This window comes from Triturus cristatus, chromosome 6, assembly GCF_964204655.1.
Source record: "Triturus cristatus chromosome 6, aTriCri1.1, whole genome shotgun sequence".
NCBI lineage: Eukaryota > Metazoa > Chordata > Amphibia > Caudata > Salamandridae > Triturus > Triturus cristatus.
Window position 1 is genome coordinate 1,647,603,218 of NC_140589.1, and position 23,311 is coordinate 1,647,626,528.

The following is a 23,311-nucleotide window of genomic DNA, read 5'->3' on the forward strand; positions in this document are numbered from 1 at the left end:
AGTGCTTCAGAATAATACATCTCTACTAAAGGCATCCTTTCACATAACTAGTAAACCAGCTAAGGTGAGGCGGGAATTTGAATCAAAGTATCACTCATCAATCAAAAATGCCTTAAATATGTCTACATCTCCCTGCCAAGCAGATCTCCTTAAGATCTCAGAGAACCAAACGATTCCTAAGTCTACATCCTGTGATAATGGGCCAATCACTTAATCTTACCGTGCCTAAAAAACAGTAACCTTGCGTAATGTAATCTTGTGCTCATTTAAAGCGCACTGGTGCCTTTGAGTTAAGTTTGCAATATGAAAAAATGCAAAAAAGGCTGCTGAAATCTACACATATGAAAACCCAGAATGTTTTCTGAGGGTTGTTCACTGGTTCAGCCCCCTCAATTGCTCGAAAATTATCAAGCTCCTTATCTTTACTTTGTAAAGAACACTGATGCTTAATGGCCTTGTGGGTGATATAAGACAAAACAAATAAATCAATCAAACATTTCACAAAAACAGACAGAGCAGGAGTTTCTTTGTGAAGTTTTTTGAAGTTGAAAGCCTCAACCAACCTGATGTGAAGAGCATCCTTGGACCCATGGATGGATCAACGGGTGAATGTTGACAGGAAGGATGGATAAGTGGGTGGATGATGGATGGATAAGCACACGGACAGATGCGCCAAATCTCCAACCTGCATTTTTTATAAGATTCTTTTCACATATTGTCTCAATCAATTTGATAAACTGCAGACCAAATTTAATCAGTGGACCTAAAGTTTCACCCAGTCAATCAAACTGCTGATAGACCTGAAGTGGAGCCTTAACAAAAACAATCATTTGCAATGCAATTGGTCTCGTGTTACTGAACGTTTGAGCTATTGGCATCACAAATAGTAATGTAATAATAATAATAGTAATAATGTGAGACCTATTGCATTGCAAATGCTTGTTAAAGATGTGCTAACTGACCCAGGAAGACACTGTTATGGCCATCTCTGGTCAGGAATGAATAACTCCAAGAAGTTCACATACCGATGATATCTGGAAAATTCCTGAAATACTGTCCAAGCTAGAGAGCTCTGGAAGACCCCAGCCAAATTCAAACTCAAAAACCTCCTAAATCAGGTCAAGCAGAAGCTGTCTGCGTTGGAGGACAGAAACATCGTGGCACGGGGTCCTCGTGCATGGATTGGATTATTAATTATTCCATCCTCAAAACACAATCCTACCTGCGTCACTCTAAGTTCCCAAAAAATAAATATGTATTGCCATGGATGTCTGCCAACACTGGACTGTCTCCATGGGCAAAGTGTCCTGAAGGGTCTGATTGCAGATTACAGGCAGGGACGTTTCTAGGTGTTTTGCCACCCTAGGCGAGAATTGAAAAATGCCGCCCCTCCCTTTTATTACCTTCACTCTCCCCCCCCCTTGCATTAGAAAATTGTAACAACATTATTACCAAAAAATTTAAGAAGCCATCGGCTGTCTATGCTATAAAGCAGTCTAGGCTCTACATTACTTCTCCTTTAAATTAAATACGAGCTTTATAACAATCACTGCGAAAAGAGCATGTTTTTTTGGAGAACATAGTTGTTGACTATTTTAGGGGTTTGGCATCTCAACAAACACTGATAAGCATAGATTTCAAAATATTGGAAAACACTGATAAAACACCACTGAAATTCACAACAAAATAAACACTGAAAACTGGACAGGCTGGCGGATGGCTCTGCTTGTGCTCTGACTCTCAACCAGATTCTGCATTGCCTCTCCTCATTAATTTGCTGACCCCTCTCAGCCCCTTCCCTCCAATCAGAGGGGTGAATAGTCTCTGGTAGGGAGCCCCACTACCGCTCAACATGAGTCACTCAACAAGACCTTCAGCGCCAGGAGTCTTAAAGGGGTGTGTAAAAAGTGAGAACATGTGAATTTACGAGAAGCAGAAAGAGTGGAGAGAGATGAGTGACAGATTAGAGGGAGGGTTCAATAGAGAGGTAGGATGAGAACCAGTCTATGGCTGGCCCTGTGACCCCAAGGGTCACAGAGGTGTGGATGATGAGCCCAGTGGAGGGGGGGGGGAAGTCCAAGGGGAGGTGATGATGGTCAGCAGTAGGGAGGAAACACTAGGGGGAGTGATGGAGAGTGACCAGGCGGTGAGAGGAGAAGCAAAAATTGAGTTGGTTAAAGATGAGGCTGCGGAGACCAAAGGGTGGGGGACGGGCTTTTATTTGGCGGGACAAGAGGGGTCTGTAAGTAAAGCCCTGCGTTGGGTCGCTGGTACAAACTGAACGCTCAAAGGGAGGTTCATAGAGAAAGAGTGACTGATCGCTCGAGGACTGATAGGATCAATTGGCGCACAGGCTGGATTTGTATGGCAGGCAAAACAGCATTTTGCCTGCTTGGGTGCTCCCATACAGTGATCAAAAGGCCTTTTACAGGTGTTTTTTTTGTAAATTGCCAGAGCCTTTAGGTGGCGCCTCAAAGTCTTACCTCGCGTTATGGAAGCGCTGGCCCTGCTGACTGGTGAATATGTTGAAGAGGGCACTGCCGGTCCAGGGGAGCAGGGTGGACAGGATTCTGGAAGTTTTAACTGAGGTGTAGATGCTTAGAGTCTGGGGCGGTGAGGCAGGAAGGTTACCTCTCAGAAGAACGGATGCTCCTAGAAGCAGTGGGCATTTTGGGGTCAGCACAGGGTGCGAGCACAGAGGTCCGACTCCGATCGGGTCGAGAGCGAAATCGGAAGCCTCATATTTATAGTGGTACGCACGGCGTGACGTCCCCCGCCAGTGGCATTGAACGTGACGTCACGTCGAATTGTAGAAGGCGCTACCCAATGCGCTTTTGAGGTGAAAGGCCGTTCAAGGGGATTACATAACAGTGATTAACAAATACATGAAAACAGGTGCCGTGCTCAAAGTGAGCACAGTGCCCGTCCACATAAAAGAGATTTTAGAAAATCCATGAAAGCCAAAATCAAAGAAATAGTCCCTAGACCCAAAACACAAGACCTACAGTGGAAGTAAACTGTAGTTGCCCGGTGCTCCTGGCTTTCAAACGGAAGTGATGTATCAGGAGCACTGCCAGCTTACATGAGGAATAGAGTTTTTATTTCAACCAATGGCAAGCTGCAGCTGTAACTACACTCCGTGGAGTGATTACAGCAGGTCTTGAAGACAGCGCATGCATGCTGATGCTCAATCTAATGAGGGTTGATATGGATGACCGTCCTTTGCGTGATACCACCCCTGATTTTTACCTTAACTGTGTTGGCTGGGCAGAACTCTGTGCAATTCACCCCTGCTAACCAAGGGTCTGTGCTCCCCCTCTCAACATGTTGAAATTAGCATCACCCTGGTTGACATATTTATCTTACCTGTAAGTCCTCATTATATGATATCACAGTGTACTCAGGACTTGTAAGTTAAATGTCACAAATGGACTGCAGCACTGATCCTGCCATCCACTATAGTGGCAATGTACACATGACTGCAGCTGCAGGCCTTCCACCAGTAGCCTGGCTGTGCATGTATAAATCGGAAATTCATCAAGTCGTAATAGCCTCTTTTGAGATTCTTAAAACCTCCTTTGAAATATCAATGTCATCCCTAAGTTTGTCTTAAATGCCAGGATGCATGGTAGTTAGGAGTAGCACGTGTAAAGTGTTAACATTACACAGTGAAAAGGCCCCACATGCTATTTTAACTGTAGCAGGGTGAACAGTTCCAGAGGAAAGATTGGGATACAATATTAAATTTAATATTTGCTATCTACTATTAAGAAGTAGCTACAGAGTTCATGCTTATGCTTCATGTTTTTCTTTCATATCGAGAGTTTGCCTTTTACTGCACCTAGGTGATGTTGAGGTATTCACAGAATGAAGCAAGTGGAATTGAACATTGAATCCAGCAATCGCATCACTGTGTAATCTAATTTATTATGATCTATTTTCTTTTTGTTTTTAGCACATGATTTCAGCATTCACTTACAGTCTATATTGACACATGTTAATTTAATTCACTGTTCAGATGAACCCATGCAGTACAATATTCCTTTTTCCATCAAACAATATTAATCAGTAGTATCATATACATCTTAATGCATTGTTTTTAAACCAAGGCAATAACACAAAATGGATTTTAAACATTATTCTCTTATAAAAGCTTATAACCTTCGACCCTGAAAGGTAGGGCCTCATTTATGGGAAACAGGCGTAGGACAGAGCCACAAGTATTCTTGCTATTCTTCCTTACTCCAATGTGAAAGGGCAGGAATGCACCTTATTTATGAAAGTGGTGCATTCCTGTAAATTTCCCCTGCGCTGGTGCACAATTTGCTGCCTAGTGCCAACGTAGGCACCCTTGCACCATGGTGCAAGGGTGCTTTCGTTGCAGACAGGCAGGCTTTTTTTTGCGGAGGAAGGGGCACCCTCCTATACAAAAAACGATCCAAAAAGGAGTTTTCTGCAGCACACATGAAAAGAGAAAAAAGCGAGGAAAAATGAAAATATTTCTCCTCACTATGCCTGCTCTGGCATAAAGTTTTGGCTCTGCCCCAGGTTTACGTGATTAAGTAAATCTGGGGCAGTGTCAAAATCCATGGGTGTTACGTGGAAAAAGCCACAGCAATGCCCATGGAATGCCTCTTTTATGCAGAGTAATGCAAGAGAGTGACTTGCGCTGCTTTGTCTTACTCTATATCTATGTGGCCATGCAAAACCACGCAGAGTGGCTTTGTGTCGCCTCATTGATATGTTTCAGAGGCTTGCACCACCAGAGCATCCAAAAAAGTGACGTTCCGGTGGCACAAGCCTCTCACAAATAAGCCCCCTAATGTTCACCACCTCTCCACTCACAAAGAATGTACAGTTAGCAGGATTTTCTGAATTTGCTATCATATATGATTACATTTCCTTGTTCCATGTGTTCAGCAAAGCACAATTGCAGAGTATTTCTGATCACAGCCTGCTCTGCTATCATTGAACCAAAAAACCATAGAACTGCATACTCCAATGTAATGAGACCCATAAAGTTGCCATAGAAACCAGAATAGTCCCATGGGCAGGCATTGAAGTTCTTGAGAAGGAATCCTGTGGAGAACTCCCAACCATAAATCCAAGTTGTGTAGACAAGGCACCTCACAAAAATGTTGCATCTCGTCCTAAGGATAAGGAATAGTCTTTCAATCACAAAGATGGCTGTGCCATATATGAAAAAGGACCAGATGCTGGTATACCCAGTGAATTTCCAGCTGAAGTTTTCAACAAGTTCCCAAATTGCTGTAAATGTGATCTCACAGAGGTACCCGTGTAGAGCATAGATGTACCACCTGGATAAAGCAGCGAGAGGTCGCATTGCAGCAACCATTCTTTCCTTCAGTGTTCAGTTGTCTCTGTAATTAAAACAACAATGTAGTAAATGAAAAAATAATTACGAGTAAATCATCATATTATTTATGCATTTACATCTTGACAGTGCTCTGCATTTATTACTAGTCCCATCTACATCAGTGTTCTTCAAACATTTCTATACCAAACCCTCCAGACCATGATATTTTTGAACACTCGCATATGACCATGGATGACGGGACTCATGTCCAGAGGCTACCTGTTCATGGTAGGAGGGCAATTTGGGGCTGGTGTAGTGCCCAAAGCCAAATGTTCTGCTCATGAGGGGCACCAGAGCACAGGCAGCATGCCCAGAGCCACTTACTGCTGGTCTTGGGTACAAGGTGATGGAGACAGGTATATACCCACAACATTGAGAGTATTATGTTGGGACCCATTACATCACAGGTACAAAATCGGGAGCTACTACATTATAGGTAAGTTCAGGGAAGTAGTAATACTTTAAACATGTTTATGTTTTAAATGTTATCCCTTGTGTGTGTGTGTATGTGTGTGTTTCTGTACATATATATGAGTGTATGTGTGATTACAATACAAGAAACATAGTTAAAAATTAAGGAAGGGTTCTGGCTTAAACACATAAAACCACAGAAATTCGCCAGTTATGGTTATGAATGCACACGACACACAACTTACTTGATGGTATGCACACGGTCTTTGGCCAGGCTCAGTTACCAACACTCTGTGGCTTTTGATGTAAACCATGAGCAGCAGAGGTCACTGGTAGACCTGGGAATGCAACAAAATGCTATGCTTTCCCAGGGGAGGCGTAATGAGGAGAAATACTTATTTCTCCTCTTCTTTCCTCTTACTACCTGTGCTGCATTCTGCAAAGGAAAAATCCTCAGAGGGTTGTTTTTGCGCAGTAAGGTGTCCCTTCCCGCACAAAAACCACCCCACCTGCATTGGTGCTAGGCAGCAGTCTGTGCGCCAGAGGAGACAGAGCAGGAATACGCCATATAATATTAAATATTTTCACGAAGCACAGATAGAAAAACAGACATTTGAGGAAAGCAAATTCAGAGTGTCCCTGGTGTTTTATGGTGCTTTATGCAGGAGCTGCTCACCACCTAGACTTGTGAACTACCCAGAGTTCTCAACTTCTTTTTTGCACAATTTATGCAGCACTCTAAGCCTATAAGGGTCTTGTTTTGACCTATACCGGGTGTTCCCTTGTGTCTGGACAAAGCTAAATCTATCTGAAGAGCTAATCATATCTCCAGGATTTATAAAGCACATGGCTGCCCAAAAGGGCTTCCCAGCGCTAAGCAGAGAGCAAGGGAAAGATTTTTGTTATTCGAACAAGAACGTCTTTAACAGTTTTTTGAAGGAGAGCTTGGATTCCGTCTTTCTTATCTGTGAAGGAAGGGTATTCCACAGCTAAGTAACAATGGCAGCCAAGGAGCAGCCACCAGCTCTAGCTATCTGAAAACTGGGAACAACAAGACGTTGCTGGGTGGAATATTGAAGATGTCTGGAAGGTTGTTGAGGTGTCAGAAGGCTTGAGATCAATGTGGATCCTTTATTGTGTATTGCTTTATATGCCAAACAAAGTGCTTTAAAATGTATCCTCTTTTGCATTGGAAGCCTGTGCAAAGAGGTTCTGTACTCAGGGATGTTCTACACTGTGCAAACTGCCGCATTTTGTATTGTTTGCAGCCTTTTAATAACTGATTTGGGCTACCTAGATATAAAGAATTTCCGTAGTCAAGGCAAGACATAATTAGGCCTTGTAATATGATTCTGCGAATAGAATCTGGAAGCCACCTAAGTAATCTACTGAGAGTGCGAAGAAGGCCAAAACAGATGGGCGCTAGTTTCTTTGCTTGTGTTGTCATGGTGAGTGCCTTATCAAACCAGACCCCCATGCTTTTAACCTCTGTCCTAGGGGTGGGTTTACTACCCATGCATGCCAGTCAGTTCAGGTCTTACCACTGTGTGGGATTTTTCCCTACTACCAGCACACCTGTTTTGCCTCAATATATTTTGAGCCTGCTGACCACCATCCAGTTTACCAATTGATTCAGACATTTGTCCAGAAGAGTGGAGGTAGTGTCTGTCTGATGCGAAAGACTTATGATAATTTGAGTATTCGCCACATAAGAAATATCAATAAAACTGTACTTTTTGATAATCTCAGCCAAAGGACTTCCATAAATATAAAAATCTGTAGGGCTGAGAGAAGACCCTTGTGGTACTCCACAATTCCAGGAGAAGCAAAGGATTATTAATGCTCCTCAACAATTTGGAAAGTTCTGTTTTGAAGGAACGCCGCTAGCCACTTTAGCGCTGTTCCAGTAATTCCTGCTTGTTCAAGTCTATTGATGAGTGTAGGATGAGAAACCATATCGAAAGCCACACTCAAATCTAAAAGAATGAGGGCCGCAAATCCTCCATTGTCTAGAATAGCCATTAGATCTTCAGAGGCAGCTAAAAGTGCAGTCTCCGTAATGTTTTGTTATCGAAGACCGGCTGGGAGGGATGTAAGATATTATTTTCCTCTAAATAGCATACCAAGATTTTATTTATGCATTTTCCTGGACTTTGCTTGGACCTGGCAATAGGGAAATCGGGTTCACATTTTTGTTTATCATGAGATTGGCATGTGCCTTTTTTGACAGTGGGTTCACTATAGCATGTTTCCATGCTGCTGGTATGGTACCTGAATTAAGAGAGCTATGGAAGATATTTGTACAGGTGCAGATGATTAATTCACCTCCCTTTAATAAAGTATTTGGGGGGGGGGGCGGATCTATTGGCGACCCTGATCTAAGGGAAGAGAGAATCTCTGCAGATTCTTAAACTGTCATCTCTGGGATAGTGTAGAATTGTCCCTGAATTGGCTGGTCCTTCAATATGGTCCCTTCATCTCTTCCCAGGGATTGACAGATATAGTTGACCTTTTCCAGAAAACGGTTTGCTAAATTATTGCAGTGTTCTTCTGATGGCTACGGGCTATTGGTGTTCTTAGGAGTTGTCATTAGCTTATTCACTATTTTATACAGTTCTTTTGAAGAGTGTAGGGCATTCTCTATTTTTGTTGTAAGGAATCTAGTTCTGGGATCCCTAATTTCGTTATGATATTTCCTAACTGCTCTCTTATAGGTGAATTTCATTGTCATATCATAGGTTTGTTCTCCAAGCTCTTTCTAATCTTTTGGTTTCTTTTTTCAATTGCAGGAGGTCTGAAGTAAACCTGAGGTCTTTCCCGTCTGTGCAGGATTTCGTCCATGATTGAACAGGCAGCACTACACTAAGGGCCAGATGTACAAAATAGTGCCTCGCAAATTGCGAGTCATTTGCAACTCGCAATTTGTGATGTAAAATAATGTGTTTAACACTGTTTGCGATTCCCAATGGGGTCGCAAATTGCGAGGCTCATGAATATTAATGAGACTTTCGCAATTTGCGAGCCCATTAGGAATGACAGGCCCTCCCAGGGATGGTGGCCTGCTAGGCTCAGTAGACCACCATGTCAGGGACTGCATTTAAATTAAGCAGTTTTAAAAAAAATGCAGCCCGTTTTCATTAAAGGATGCATTTAAAAAAATGAAAATTAAATGTTTTCGTTTCATTTTTTAAGGGCAAGCAGTGGTCCCTGGCCAGTCGCAAAGGGACACCTTCCCATTTGCAGCTCCATCACCACCCTCTTGAAGAGGGCAGTAATTTGAAAGTGTTTTGCACATTGCAAGTTGCAATTGCGGTCGCAAAACATTCATACATGGCTCTGCAGTCGCTATTAGGAAGGGAATGCCCCTTCCTTAGAGCGAGTCACAAAACCTATTTAGCAAGTCGCAAATAATTTGCGGCTCACTAAATAGGCTTTTGTACATGGCCCACAGTGATATCGCATGCGCAAACGGGTCGCAAACCCGTTTGCGCATGCAAAATCACATCGTACGTCTGGCCCTAAGAGTGTTCTGTTCGCATCTTTCGAAGGGACTGTATTTTCCTAGATCCCCTTCTAGACTCAGGTTAGTGTCTACAAGTAGAATTGAGCAATTTGCCGCATTTAGCTTGGACCAGTTGCATCCAGTTTTGGCCGTGTGTAGTTTGGCGGCTAGGATATTGGGTTTGTTCAGACAAAAAGGTATTAAATAATGGTCTGACCAAATAACCTTGGTCAGGACTCCTACTAGTAAGTCTGGTGAATTGGAAAAGATGGGGTGTAATAAGTGACCTCGATTGTGGATGGGAGAGTCAAGCAGCAACGTGAGAGGAATGTTTTTTAAATCTGAAATAAAAATGTTTAATAAAAATGTTTAATAATGTCGTTTTCTTGTTATCTATGTGCAAATTAAGATCTCCTAAAACAGAAAAGTTAGCATATTTTAAACTGTATTCTGCAACAATCTCAGGGAAGACATCCCGGAACTGGGTGATGGGGCCAAGGAGGCAATATATAAGGAGACCTGAGAAAGTGGAGGTTGGTGCTAGTTCTATCGAGGAAAAAAACATGGTTCATGAGCAGGTTACAGGTTCGAATTTTACATTTTATTCTTCTTTATAAATATTGGCTAAGGCTCCTCCTCTCTTTTCTCCTTCTCCATCGCTAAAAGCCATCATTTATCCAGTTCGAAGCCAGTTAGAAGTGTCATCATCTTTGCTATAAAAACAGACATATGAGGTGAGTAAATTTAGAGTGTCACTGGTATTGTAGGGTGCTCTATACAGAAGGTGCTCTCGACCTAAACTTGGGAACTAACCAGAGTTGTCTGCTTCTTTTTTGCATAAATGGGTATAAGCAGTGCTTGGAAAAGGCACGAGTAATAGTTAATGTATTGTGGCATAGAGTAGCATACAGTGGAATGGCACACAGGGCAGTAATGGAGTACAGCGGAGTACAGTGGAGCACAGAGGAGTAATGTCTCGTCGAGTATAGTAAAGTAGGGTGGAGCGGCTTAGAGGGAGTAGCATAGAGTGTAGTAGAATGGAGTAGAGTGTTGTAAAGTGGTATAGAGTAAAGTACATTGTTTTAGAGTTTTGAGCTACATAGTTGGGTATAGAGTGGTAGAGCAGAGGGATGTAGACTGTTGTTAAGTAGACTATAGTGTTGTTGAGTGGAGAACAGTGGCGTGGGGTGGAGTGGAGCTGGGTTACACTGGAATAGTGTGGAGTCGAGTAGCGTACAGTGGACTAGCATACAGTGGAGTGGTGCACAGTGTATTAGCATACAGTGGAGTGGTGTTGAGGGGATAGGCATAGAGTGGAATAGCGTAGAGTGGAGTGGGGATAGAGTAGAGTTTCATATAGTGGAATAGCACAGAGTAGAGTGGAATAGTGTGGATTTTAATTCCGCCGGTGGCATCAGATGAATTTTGGTAACTCTGCATTACTCTGGTAATGTAGAATTACTGATAAATTAAAATTATGCAGCTCCGCCTGTGGAATTAAAAATTATGCTGTGGTTTCTAAACTTTAGAAACCACTTCATACCACTTGATTCCGTTACATACTCTGCAGTGATTAAACGTTTTAATCACAGCAGAATATGCAAAGGTGCTGAGTGGTATTTGGCCATGCTATTTTCTTTGGCAGAATGCATCCTCACATTCATTTTTGGATACCTGGCTGCATTTTGCGCTAAGAAAATAGCACCAGGTGCCCACTCAGTCCCATTGCAGAATTATGCAGAATCTGGTGGAATTTTAATGTAATTCCGTATGATTCAGTGGAATAAAACACTGCATATTCTGCTCACCCCTTTTGTATGGTGTAGTTACGTACAATGGAATAGCGTACAGTGGAGTGGTGTAGAATGGAGCAGTGCAGAGTTGAGTTGAGTAGAGTTGAGTGGTGTACAGTGGAATAGCATACAGTGCAGTGGTGTCCAGGGTAGTGGCGTACAGTGGAGTGGCATACAGTGAAATAGCGTAAGTAGAGTAATGTACACTGAAACAGTGTAGAGTGCAGTAGCTTAGAGTAGAGGGGCAAACAGTGGTGTGGCATAGACAGGAGTAGTGTAGACTGGAATAGCATACAGTGGAGTGCATAGACTGGAGTAGCATACAGTGGAGTGGCATACAGTGGAGTGGTGTACAGTGAAGTGTGGTAGAATGGAGTGGGGTAGAGTCAAATCGCGTGGAACTGAGTGGTGTAGAGTGTAGTTGCGTGCAGTAGAAAAGCAATTAGTAGAGAGGCCTAACGTGGAATGGGATGCTGTGGAGTGTTGTAAAGTGGCGTGGAATACAGGGGAGGGACTTAGGGTGGACTAGCGTACTTTGGAGTGTTGTGGAGTGGAGTGGAGTGGTGTACAGTGGAAGAGCATAGAGTGGATAGCGAAGAGTGGATTGGTGTAGAGTGGAGTGGGGTAGGGTGTAATAGCATACAGTTGAGTAAGGTAGAGTGGTGTGGTGTACAGTGGAGTGGCTTAGAGTGGTGTAGAGTGTAGTGGCATACTGGAGTGGTGTAAAGTGGAAAAAGTGGCTTAGAGTAGAGTGACGTAGAGTTGAATAGCGCAGAGTAGAGTGCTGTACTACAGTTGCGTACAGTGGAATAGAATAGAGTGGTGTAGAGTGTAGTGGCATACTGGAGTGGTGTAAAGTGGAAAAACATACAGTGGAGTGGTGTACAGTGCAGTAGCGTAGAGTGGAGTGGGGTACAGTGGAGTGGCGTGGAGGTGAGTGACATAGACTGGAATAGCGCAGAGTGTAGTGGCATAGAGTTGAGTGCCTTAGAGTAGAATGGCATAGGGTGGAGTGAGGAGGAGTGTAGTGGTGTACTGTGTAATAGCGTAAACTGGAATGGCATAGAATGAAGTGTTATAGAGTGGAGGGGCAATGATTAGAACAATGTACAGTGGAGTGATATAAAGTGGAGTGGTGAAGAGTGGAATACCATATAGTGGATTACAGTATCATACAATGTAATAGTGTAGAGTGGAGTGTTGTAGAATGGAGTGCCATATAGTGATTGCCATACAGTGGAACAGCGCAAAGTGTAGTGGGGTACAGTGGAGTAGCATTTAGTGGAGTACTGTAGAGTGGAATAGCATTGAGTGTAGTGGCGTACAGTGGAGTGACATAGAGTGGAGTGTCATATAGTGGAATGGAGAGGAGTGGAGTGGCGTAGCGTGTACTGGAGTGTCATGCAGTAGAACAGCATAGAGTGTAGTAGCGTAGAGTGGACTGGCGTACATTGGAAAGGTGCAGAATAGAGTGGCATACAGTGGAGTGGCGTACAGTTTAATGTAGATGTCCAGTCCAGTATTTGTAAAGCACGAACAATTACCCAAGGGTGTCAAGGCGCTGGGGGCCAACGGGAAGAATACGCGAGCTATTGCCCAGAGTCACATGGTGCTGGGCTGATCTGCCACTGGCGCCGGGGTTCGAACTGTGAGCCCCCAGGTTCTGGAGTCAGTTGCCCTGGCTACTGTGCCACACCTCTTCCCAAGCATACAGTGGAGTGTCATAGAGTGGAGTAACGTATGGCGCAGTGACAGATAGTGAAGTGGTGTAAAGTGAAGTGACTTACTGTGAAATAGTGTACAGTGGAGTGGTGTACAGTGCAGTAGGGTAGAATGGAGTGGCGTAGAGTCAAATAATGTAGAGTTGAGGTGTGCCCAGGGTAGTTGCATGCAGTGGAATAGCGTATAGTGGAGTGGGGTACAGTGGAGTGCTGCAGAATGGAGTGGCGTACAGTGGAGTGACACAGGGTGGAATAGCATAGAGTGGAGTATTGTAGAGTGAAATGACGTAGAGAGGAGTGGCATAGAGTGTAATACCGCAGAGTGGATTGGCGAAAAGTGGATTGGCATAGAGTGGAGTGGCATAGAGTGTAATACCTTACAGTGAAGAAACACAGAGTGGAGTGGCGTACAATGGAGTGGCATACGGTGGAGTGAGGTAGAGTGTAGAGGCATACAGTGTAATAGCGTAGAGTGGAGTGGCATAGAGTGGAATAGCATATAGTGGAGTGGCATAGAGTGGAGTGACATAAATTGGAATAGCGTAGAGTAGAGTGTCATACACTGGAGCTGTGTATAGTGGAATAGCATACAGTGGAGTGGTATACAGTGGAGTGGGGTAGACTGGAGTGGTGTAGAATTTAATGACATAAAGTGGAATAGCGCACAGTGAAGTGATGTAGAGTGCAGTGGCGCAGAGTTGAGTGGTGTAGAGTGGAGTGGCATAGAGCAGACTAACTTAGAGCAGAGTGGCGTAGAGTGGATGGTGTACAGTGTAATAGAGTAGACTGAAATGGCATAGATTGAAGTGGCATAGAATAGCGTAGAATAAAGTGTTGTAGAAACAATGTGGAGAAGAGTGGAATAGCATACAGTGGAATAGCATTTAGTGGATTGGCATAGAATGGAGTGGTGTAGAGTGGAATACCGTAGAGTGGAGTGTCATACAGTGGAGCAGGTAGAGTGCAGTGCGGTAGACTACAGTGGCACACAGTGTAATAGCCGTACAGTGGAATAACGTAGTGTGTAGTAGTATAGAGTGGATTAGTGGCCAATGGAGTAGTGTAGAATAAAGTGCTATACAGTGTCATAGTGTACAATGGAGTGGCATACACTGGAGTGATGTAGAGGCGAGTGACATGGAGTGGAATAGCATAAAGTGCAGTGTTAAAAAGTGGAGTTGCGTAGAGTGAAGTAGCATACAGTGGAGGGGTGTACAGTGGAGTGGTGTAGACTGGAGTGCCATGGAAAGAAGTGACATAGCTTGTAATAGCATACAGTGGAGTTGTGTAGAGTGGAATGGTGTAGAGTGGAGTGGGGTAGAGTAGAGCAGCGTACAATGGATTAGCATAGAGTGGAGTGGGGTAAAGTGATGTGGCATACAGTGGAGTGGTGTAGAGTGGAGTGTTGTACTTTAAACAGTATTGGTGTGAAAGTGGGTTAACAGATCGAAATGTAATGTGGCACAAATATAGATTATGAGGTGTAAATTGTAATTTTTGGTAGTAGGTGAAAATAGTGTAAGTGGTGTAAAAGTTATATATGTTAAAATACTTAGTTTTATACTGTGTTGGGCTATACTGAGGTAACTTTGTGGTATATACAGCACATGCGGATGAGGAGGCAGTATCTGAATGGCTAAAGAATTACTTTACTAAACGTAAAAGGGAGCTATGGAGTTTGCAGCACACTTTTGCTGCATTCTGGGTTAGTGCCTTAAATAAACTTGAGTAGTAGTTTTTCCTGTTGATAGGTAGAGATATGTATTTATACTTTTTCATATATTTTTACAGCACTTTACGGAGAACTAAGTATTTTGTTTTTACATTTTTAAGTACCACAGTAATTTGCAGGTAATACCACAGTACTCTGTATATTTTACATCTTTTAACATATTTATTTTTTTAATTTATTTTTAAGTACTGCTGTACTCTGTATATTTCTTTTTAAAATATATAGAAACTTATAAATAACTTTCCCACCCCTTACCACTTCAATAAAGTGGTAATAGGTGTAAGGAGAAAATATAAAACCTAATACTTACCTATATCTAAGGCCATACCCCAGAACACAGCAAAGCTTACTCAAAACAACATGACTGTCTTTACCTTTTGTAAAGGCAGTTCTAAGCCAATCACATGATGCATTGTCATCGCCATATGCCGCCGTAGTTTCACAAAATACCATGAAATATTGCTAAATTTCATTGAACTAGAGTTGCAATAGATATTACTAAGTTATAATGCCTTATAACTTAAAGCACAATTAACTACTTACCTGTTGTACCCAAAAGAATCACTTGCACACTATAATGTATGATCCTTCTGCATTTCATTAAAATCCGCTCAGACGGCACTAGCACTATATCTGATATAAACGTCTGAGGAAAATGCATCTGTAGAATGTTGTCAGTAAAATACACAGACCAATTTGGTTTGGACAAGGTATATTGATGATCTGTTCATAATTTGGGATGGTCCCTGAGACAAAGCACAGAACTTTCCGGACATTCTGAATGACAATCCCTATGATCTGAAATTTACAGCTAGATGAGTCAGACAGAAATTAACTTCATGGATGTCAAATTATTGATAAGGGAAGGCAGGATTTTATTGACTATATGACGCAAAGAGAAAGCAGGCAATATTATCCTGCATTGTACCAGCCACCACCCTAGAAACTTGGTGAACAGGATCCTGTGTCATGTGATGTTGTGAGTTAAGAGGGTGTGTAACTCTGAGGATGGATTTCATACACAAAAAATGCTCCTTAACAATAAATTCAAGGATAAAGGGTACCTCACCAACAGCCTACCTATTGCTGAAAAGAAATCGGAACCTCTCACAAGGTACCATCAACAGGAAGAAGGAGAAGTGCATACGCCTCATTACCATTTATAATGTGGCATCACATGATATCAGGACTGACATGAACAAACACTGATCTCTCCTTAAAAGTAATGGGGTGATTGGTTCAGACCTGCACAGTAAACCCTCAATAGCATAGAGAAAGGAAGAACTCTGGTGGATACTCTGACCCATAGCTATCACAGCAGAAATCAAAAACAGGACACATGGCTAGCTAGATCCACTTTTGTTTATATTTGATCAGAGCAAGGCATGTAGGAAAATGTTCAACACATTGGAGTACACCTCCTCTCAGGGACTAAAGAGATGCACAAAATAGTTTCTTACCCCTTCGCTGCTAGGCCTTTTCCCCCCCTGTGCTGAGCCTTATTTTGGCTATTTGAGGTAGTTCGCGCTTAGGCCCCTGTAACTTTTTGACCACATAAGGTATCCACGCCAAATTTGCGTCCTTTTCTTCCAACATCCTGGGGATACTATAGGTACCCAGGGTTTGTGGATTCCCCTGGAGGGGACCCAGAAATTAGCCAAAATACAGCTATATTTTAGTTTTTTGGGGAAAAATGCGAAATAAAGTGCTGCAAATGAAAGCGTCTGGGTTTTTCCCTAAAAATGATATAAAAAAAGGGGTTGTGGGGCTGAAATCACCATTTTCCCAGCTTTTAGGGGATGAAAGACTTTTGTCAGAAAATCAAAATTGTTTACGCAATTTTGGCATTTTTCTGGGACATAGCCTATTTTTGCTATTTTTTGTGCTTTCAATCTCTTTCCCGTTAATGGTAGAAATGGGTATCAAAGCAATAATGGATCCTGGAAATCTATACATTTTAGAAACGTAGACAAAATTCTGGATTTAGCAACGAGTCATTTATGTAGATCCTTCAAGGTTTATTTATAGAAACTAACAGTTAAATATAGGAAAAATTGAAAATTAGTTGAAAAAAACAGCCTTTTGTGTCAACGTTTTCACCTGTAACTTCTTCTAATGGTGACAGCTCTTTGAAAGCAATATACCGTTACATACGCTGGACCTTACTGGTTGTGAAGATATATAGGACTTGTAGGTTCACCAAGAACCCGACGAACCCAGAGCCAAAAACTGAGCAGCGATTTGCAATTGTTTTTGATTATGTACCGGGTATATAGCAATTATTCTGGGGAAATATATACATGGAAAAATCGGTATAAAAGACACATATGTACATCTGAAATGGGAACAAAATATAGAGTTTGGAAAAAGTAGATATTTGCACATTTTCGAAATTGGGAATGCTCATAAGACCATGAGAGTTATCGGTCATTTTTCAAAATGACTTCTTTTTTACACATTGTCTTTCATTTGGAAGGCAGAAACGCATCAAAAGTCAATAGGTAATAACAGTTGCTTTACAAATCTGAATTACCCTAAGTCTCCCGATAAAAAGGGTACCTCATTTGTGTGGATAGGCATAGTACCCACGACAGGAAACGGCTCAAAATGCACCGTGAACACATCACATTTTCACAATGAAAAATTACCCTTTTTTGCAAAGTGCCTAGCTGTAGTTTTTGAACCCTAGCTCTGCCGGCACCTAGGGAAATCTAGCAAACCTATACATTTTTTAAAACTAGACACCCAAGGGAATCCAGGATGGGGTGACTTGACTGGCTCTCACCAGGTTCTGTTACCCAGAATCCCTTGCAAACCTAAAATATTATCCAAAAAAACACATTTTCCTCACAATTTCTGTGGTGAAAAGTTCTGGAATCTGCATGGATCCACAAATTTCCACCAACCCCACATTTCCCAAAGTCTTCCGAGAAAAATGGTACCTCACTTGTGTGGGTAAGCCCAGGGCCCACGACAGGAAACGGCGCAAAACGCAACGTGGACACACCACAATTTCACAGTGAGAAATTACCCTTTTTTTACAAAGTGCCTAGCTGTAGTTTTTTGACCCTAGCTCTGCAGGCACCTAGGGAAACCTAGCAAACCTATACATTTTTTAAAACTAGACACCCAGGGGAATTCAAGATGGGATGATTTGACTGGCTCTCACCAGGTTCTGATACCCAGAATCCCTTGCAAACCTAAACATTTTTTTAAACAACACATTTTCCTCACATTTCTGTGGTGGAAAGTTCTGGAATCTGCGTGGATCCACAAATTTCCACCTACCCTGCGTTCCCCAAAGTCTTCTGAGAAAAATGGTACCTCACTTGTGTGGGTAGGCCTAGTGCCTGCAACAGGAAACGGCACAAAACGCAATGTGGACACACCACATTTTCACAGTGAAAAATGACCCTTTTTTTTGCAAAGTGCCTACCTGAAGTTTTTTAACCCTAGCTCTGCTGGCACCTAGGGAAAACTAGCAAACCTATACATTTTTTAAAATTAGACACCCAGGGGATTCTAGAGAGGTATGGCTTGCATGGATCCTCCAATGTTTTCTTACCCAGAATCCGCTGTAAACCTCAAATTTAGCTGAAGAAATCACTTTTTTCACACATTTTTGTGTGGGATAGTTGTGGCATCCCTGGGCTGACAAAAATTTCCTACCACCCAGCGTTCCCCCGGGTCTCCTGACAAAAATGGTGCCTCACTCATGTAGGATCCACTGGGTTTCTAGTTTTGAAAAATGTATAGGTTTGCTATGTTTCCCTAGGTGCCGGCTGCGCTAGGACCCAAAATCCACAGGTTGGCACATTCCGAAAAAAACGGCAGTGCCTAGTGGGCGTTTTCCGCTGCCCTGGGGAGGGGGGAAATCAGGGGCTATTGCCCCGATATGCCCCAGAGCGGCACAGCAAGACTGTGGCTATTCTTTTGGGGAGTTGGGGGCATTGGAATGCCCATTCTGGTCAGCCCAAACCCCTGCATATACAAAAGCAAGTATATTCGCTGGTGCATAGTGATCAGGGGCTACTGCCCCCTCCTGAGAGGGGCAGAAAGACTATGGCATCTTTTTGGGGATGGGTGGGGGCATTGGCATGTCCATTCTTGGCAGCCCCCACCCCGAAATTTGGAGGAAAAAATCCCTGGTGGCTAGTGCGCTTTTTGCCCCCCGGGGGGTGCAGATAAGGTGCTATTGCCCCATCTGCCTCCCAGGGGGGTGCAGAAAGACTGTAGCATTTTTTGTTTGGGTGGGTGATTGACATGCCCATTCTGGGCAGCCCCCACCCCTACCTAAAAAAAAAAGCCTAATTTCAGTTTCGGTTTCTGTGAAATGACATCAGCGCGACATGCGTGCTGATCCTTCAGTTCACAGAAACGGCGGGGGGCCTCAAGAGCTGAGGAAGCTCTTCCCCAGCTCCCAAGGCTTTGGGGAGGAAAAGGAAATCCCTCTGCTGTCTGCAGAAGAGGGATTTCCTGCCCCTGTCCTCATGACGGAATGGTTCCGTCATGAGCATCGAAGGGGTTAACTGTGCCTAAGATTTTTGCGTCTATGCAGTGGTATACCACTTTGAACTTACACATAAAGGAAGCACAAATTTCCCTTTGAGGAAGCGCATCCTTGAACACCAAAGCGCCATCAGAAATGTGAATCTAACTTACCCTGTTTTGAGACATTTTTCAATGGCACATCAAAGTGATGCCTCAAGCTTAAGATTCTGTGGTATGAAAAGGGTGAATAAGATCCCCTGGGGAGGTAATAGGACCAGACAACTTAGTCTATTGGATTCCAAATATATCTTAGACCTACAGACCAAAAATCCCCTGGGCCTTAATAATGATGAAGAAATAGAGTTTCATACGACTGAGGAAATCTTGATTAAGTGAAAGTAGACATGGGGAAGTAGGCCATTACTCTGTCATATGTATTTTTCTTTTACAGAGTTTTATATAGCGCAAACTTGACCCGAATTGGGTATCAGAGCGCTTTACATAGCACCAGTTACGTTACATGAGGACACACTTTAATTTTTGTTAGGCATGGGGATATTAAGTGATTTGCCCAGAATCACAGGATGTTCAGCGTCATTGCAGAGACTCAAACCCAGTTCCCAAGATTCGAGGTCGACCGCCCTAGCCGTTAGGCCAACTCCTCTCCCCAACAAGGCATGTATTCTTGTCTACATGGTGAGGCTGGGTATATGTGGCCTGGGATCCATGTGATTGTTCCCATAGTCGAATCAAGTATTTTACATGGAAACCCCTTCAACACATAGCCGATAATCTCTAACCATTTGAGTGATGGAAGGGATTGTGTTCCCAACTGGGAATCCAACTGAGGTCCCATGCACATTTGGGCTTGACTGGACAAATAGCTTCATTCTACATCCCTGATGGAAAGCCTCCCCTCTCTTTTTATATCCACTTTGCATGAATGCAATGATGGAGTTTACCCACCAAAATCAGGAACTCGATAGAGATGCTATATCCACTTGGGCTTGAGTGGTCAACATCTTTCTGTATCTTGGACAGAAACTAATATATTAGCCTTTCCTGACTGTATTGGGGTCCTTTCCTCATTTTATTCACTGGATGTATAAATTGGTGTCTTGCTTGACTAATTGTGGGACAAATATATGACATATAAAAGCAAAGGGATGTTATATAGTAACGCCCACTCCTAGTAATGTGATTGTATGAATTTAATACATTAATTGTCTCTATATATAGGGTTTATTTTAATATATATGAATGTAATGAATCGGTGGACTTTTTATCTTCTATGTCTATTACCATGTTTGTATATATTTTCTATGGGTGATGGGGCGCGCTACCTTGAGAGAGGCTCACGTGCTGGTAGAATTTGTGTCTGCTCAATAGAGGACAGTGAAGGTGTGCAACATTGGTGTGCCCGTTTCTTTGGTCTGCCTGTTGACACAATATCTGGTTGTAGATATATATATATTCACTGAAAAAACCATAGGTTTCAGGCACGTTATAGTTAGGAATTAGCATTTAAAAAACCTTAGAAATTCACTGAAAAAACCATAGGTTTCAGGGGCGTTATAGTTAGCTGGACTTTTCACTCGTACAAAACCATTGAAATTCCCCCGTTATAGTTAGTTCAGCTAACTATAACTCGCGCGCCCGCAATGCACTGCTGATGATGTCACATATTACATCACTCATGACATGGTCAGTGACATCACTGATGACATCACTGATGACATCTCAAAGGGGGGTGGCCTCAGAACACCTATCTGCAATGCAGCTCCCTGGCGCATACTGGAGATACCTGTTGGGCTAGTTGGCCCTCAGGGACCCTCAGTATTGAAGGGGAATTAATTCCCCAACTTACAACTCGTCAGGGGGCGCGTTTGCAGAGTGCTGCAAGGAGGGGGCATGGCCTCCGGCGCGATGCCGGTCTTTTATTTATTTATTTTTTTTAAGAAGGGGGGCTGTGTGGCCCCCCTTCTTTTTCTAATTTATTGGCCCTGGGACACCCTTGTCGTTTATTTATATAAACATGGGTAGCTATTGGTGGGCACATTTAATACACACGCACACCAAGCCATTCAAAGGGGATTCAACAAAAATTCGACCAAAACTATGCAAGAAACCCCCCTCACGGTTAATAAAACACACATCCACCATCAGATGTGTATTACTTTTTATTTTACTCTCTGGAAAGGTGCCCGCCGAGTGCCACACACCTCTGTGTTGTATTCCACCAGCTAGTGCATATGCTATGACACTCTCTAGCCAATGTGCACTGTAACACCAACGCGTAATTATGTCATACCACACTTGCCTTCGCACAGGTTATATTGCCCCATCTAACGTGCTTTCCTTGATGCCTATGTTATAACACACAGCGCTATGCCATACATATTACAATCTGGGATCCATATCTTTGTCACAGTGCATATGCAACGTTACACTCCCCAGCACATATTTTATATTACAACTTTAGAGACTAGTTAGGTTACACAACACTGCCCTGTGCATATAACACTCCAACGTGCATTTCGCATAGCACGCGCTAGTGCCTGTGCTATCTCACACTCTCCAATGAATCTGTCATTGTGCACAATGTATTGCATATTATATTTCACGCCCCGGTTCATCTTATATCACACTTCTTGGTGCATAGTTTATACCATACACTATATCTAGTTTTCATTTTCAATCGTGCTCTCAGGACTATACTCTATATAACACTGCGTTCACCTACCCTTTTCACAGGCATTACATTTTGCGATGGAGGTTGAGGGTCAGGGGGAGTTTCTACCAAGTGAGCCCGGAGTCACAGTCACAAATGTCCTCATCTTCCTGAATAAAAGTGAGATTATGCTGCATACTTGTTCATATTTTAAGTAGTTCGCACAGACACACATTTTAAAAACAATAAAGTTCCTAATACCCGCCTTCTCTAAACAGTTAGCTTGCTGCCCCATCCACCTCCTCCATATCCTCTGTTGTCTGAATCGATGGACTAGCCTCCTCCCTCCTGCCATGCATGGTCTGATGTGCTGCCACTGCCCTCCATTTAGCATGATGTACCAGTCCACTCCTCCTGCCCTCCATTGCCCAATTCTATGCCCCATCATTGACCTCCTGCTTAGCCTCTGTGCTTAGCTTGCTGCCCCTATTCTGCTTCCCCCTGCCCTCCGATGTCTTTGTGCATGCCCCTGCTCCATCTTTTTTGCCCACCATGTTCCATGGAACTGCCACTCCTATCTACTCTGAGTGTTCTGTTGAGCTGCCACTCCCCTCCCACCTGCCTAGCATTGTCAGATGACTGTAACCTATCCCTGCCACCTCCACCCTGCCTGTCCACATTCCATGCCCCTGTCCCATTCCTCCTGTCCTCCATGGATCATTTTACTGCCACACCCTTCTGCCCTCCCTGGTCTGTTGTGCTGCAACTGCTTCTCCTGCCTGCCCCACGTGGTCTGTTGTGAGGCCCCTTCCCCTGAACTCTCTTGTCTGTGCCCAGGTCCTGACCCTCCCTTCTATACTCCATGGTCCTTTGTGCATGCCCCTGCACCCTCCTTCTTGCCCATCATAGCCATTGTGCTGCTACGCCCATGCATGGTCTTCTGTGCTGCCACGGCACCTCCCACCTTCCCTGTGTGGTCGGCTAGCTGCCCCTGACCCCCTCCCACCTTCCCTCCATGGTCTGTGTGTATGCCATCATAGTCTCACTGTTGCTCTCCATGGTGTGTCTTGCTTCTAGTGCCCATCCTGCCTGACTCTATGGTCATCTTGCTGCTCCTGCCCTGCCCCCTTGCCCCCAGCCCTCTGTTTCAATGTGCAGACCCCTATTCCCTCCCTCCTGGCTTGTCTGTTCCATTGTAATGCCCCTGATCCGTCCCTCCTGCCCTTTATGGTCTGTTATGCTGCAGCTTTCTCTCCTGTCTGTCCATTATGGTCAGCTAGCTACCATTGCCTCTTTCCCCTCTGTTCTCTGTTGTCCATGTGCATGGTCCTGTCCCCTCCCTATTGCTTTCTATGGATTGTTGTGCTGCACTTCTGTCCCGCATGCCCCGTGTGGTGTATTGTGCTGCTGCAAACCCTGATGCCTGCCCTGTAGGGTCAGTTTGGTGCACTTCTCCATGTCCCTCCTGTCCTCTGTTATCCGAGTCCATGTCCCTACCCTAATTCCTTCTGGCGTCCATGATCCAATGTACCATACTTGCGAACATTTTGAATTTGGTAAGAGGGAGATTTTGAAAAAAACTGGGGTATTGATTTTCCCCTTTGAGTTACATT

The 23,311-nt window shown here is 43.5% G+C and overlaps 1 protein-coding gene across 2 annotated transcripts in view; it reads right to left on the minus strand.

Annotated features, from left to right (window-relative positions):
• Positions 1-3,907: 3,907 nt before the first annotated feature.
• LOC146821759 (transmembrane protein 229b-like) overlaps positions 3,908-23,311 on the minus strand; it is a 189,002-nt gene continuing 169,598 nt past the window's right edge. For both annotated transcript variants that reach the window (XM_085612801.1, XM_085612802.1), the window contains exon 2: positions 3,908-5,381. In XM_085612801.1, coding sequence (XP_085468927.1) covers positions 4,859-5,356 — 498 coding nt within the window. In that variant the 5' untranslated portion in view covers positions 5,357-5,381 and the 3' untranslated portion in view covers positions 3,908-4,858. The remainder of the gene's footprint in view (positions 5,382-23,311) is intronic.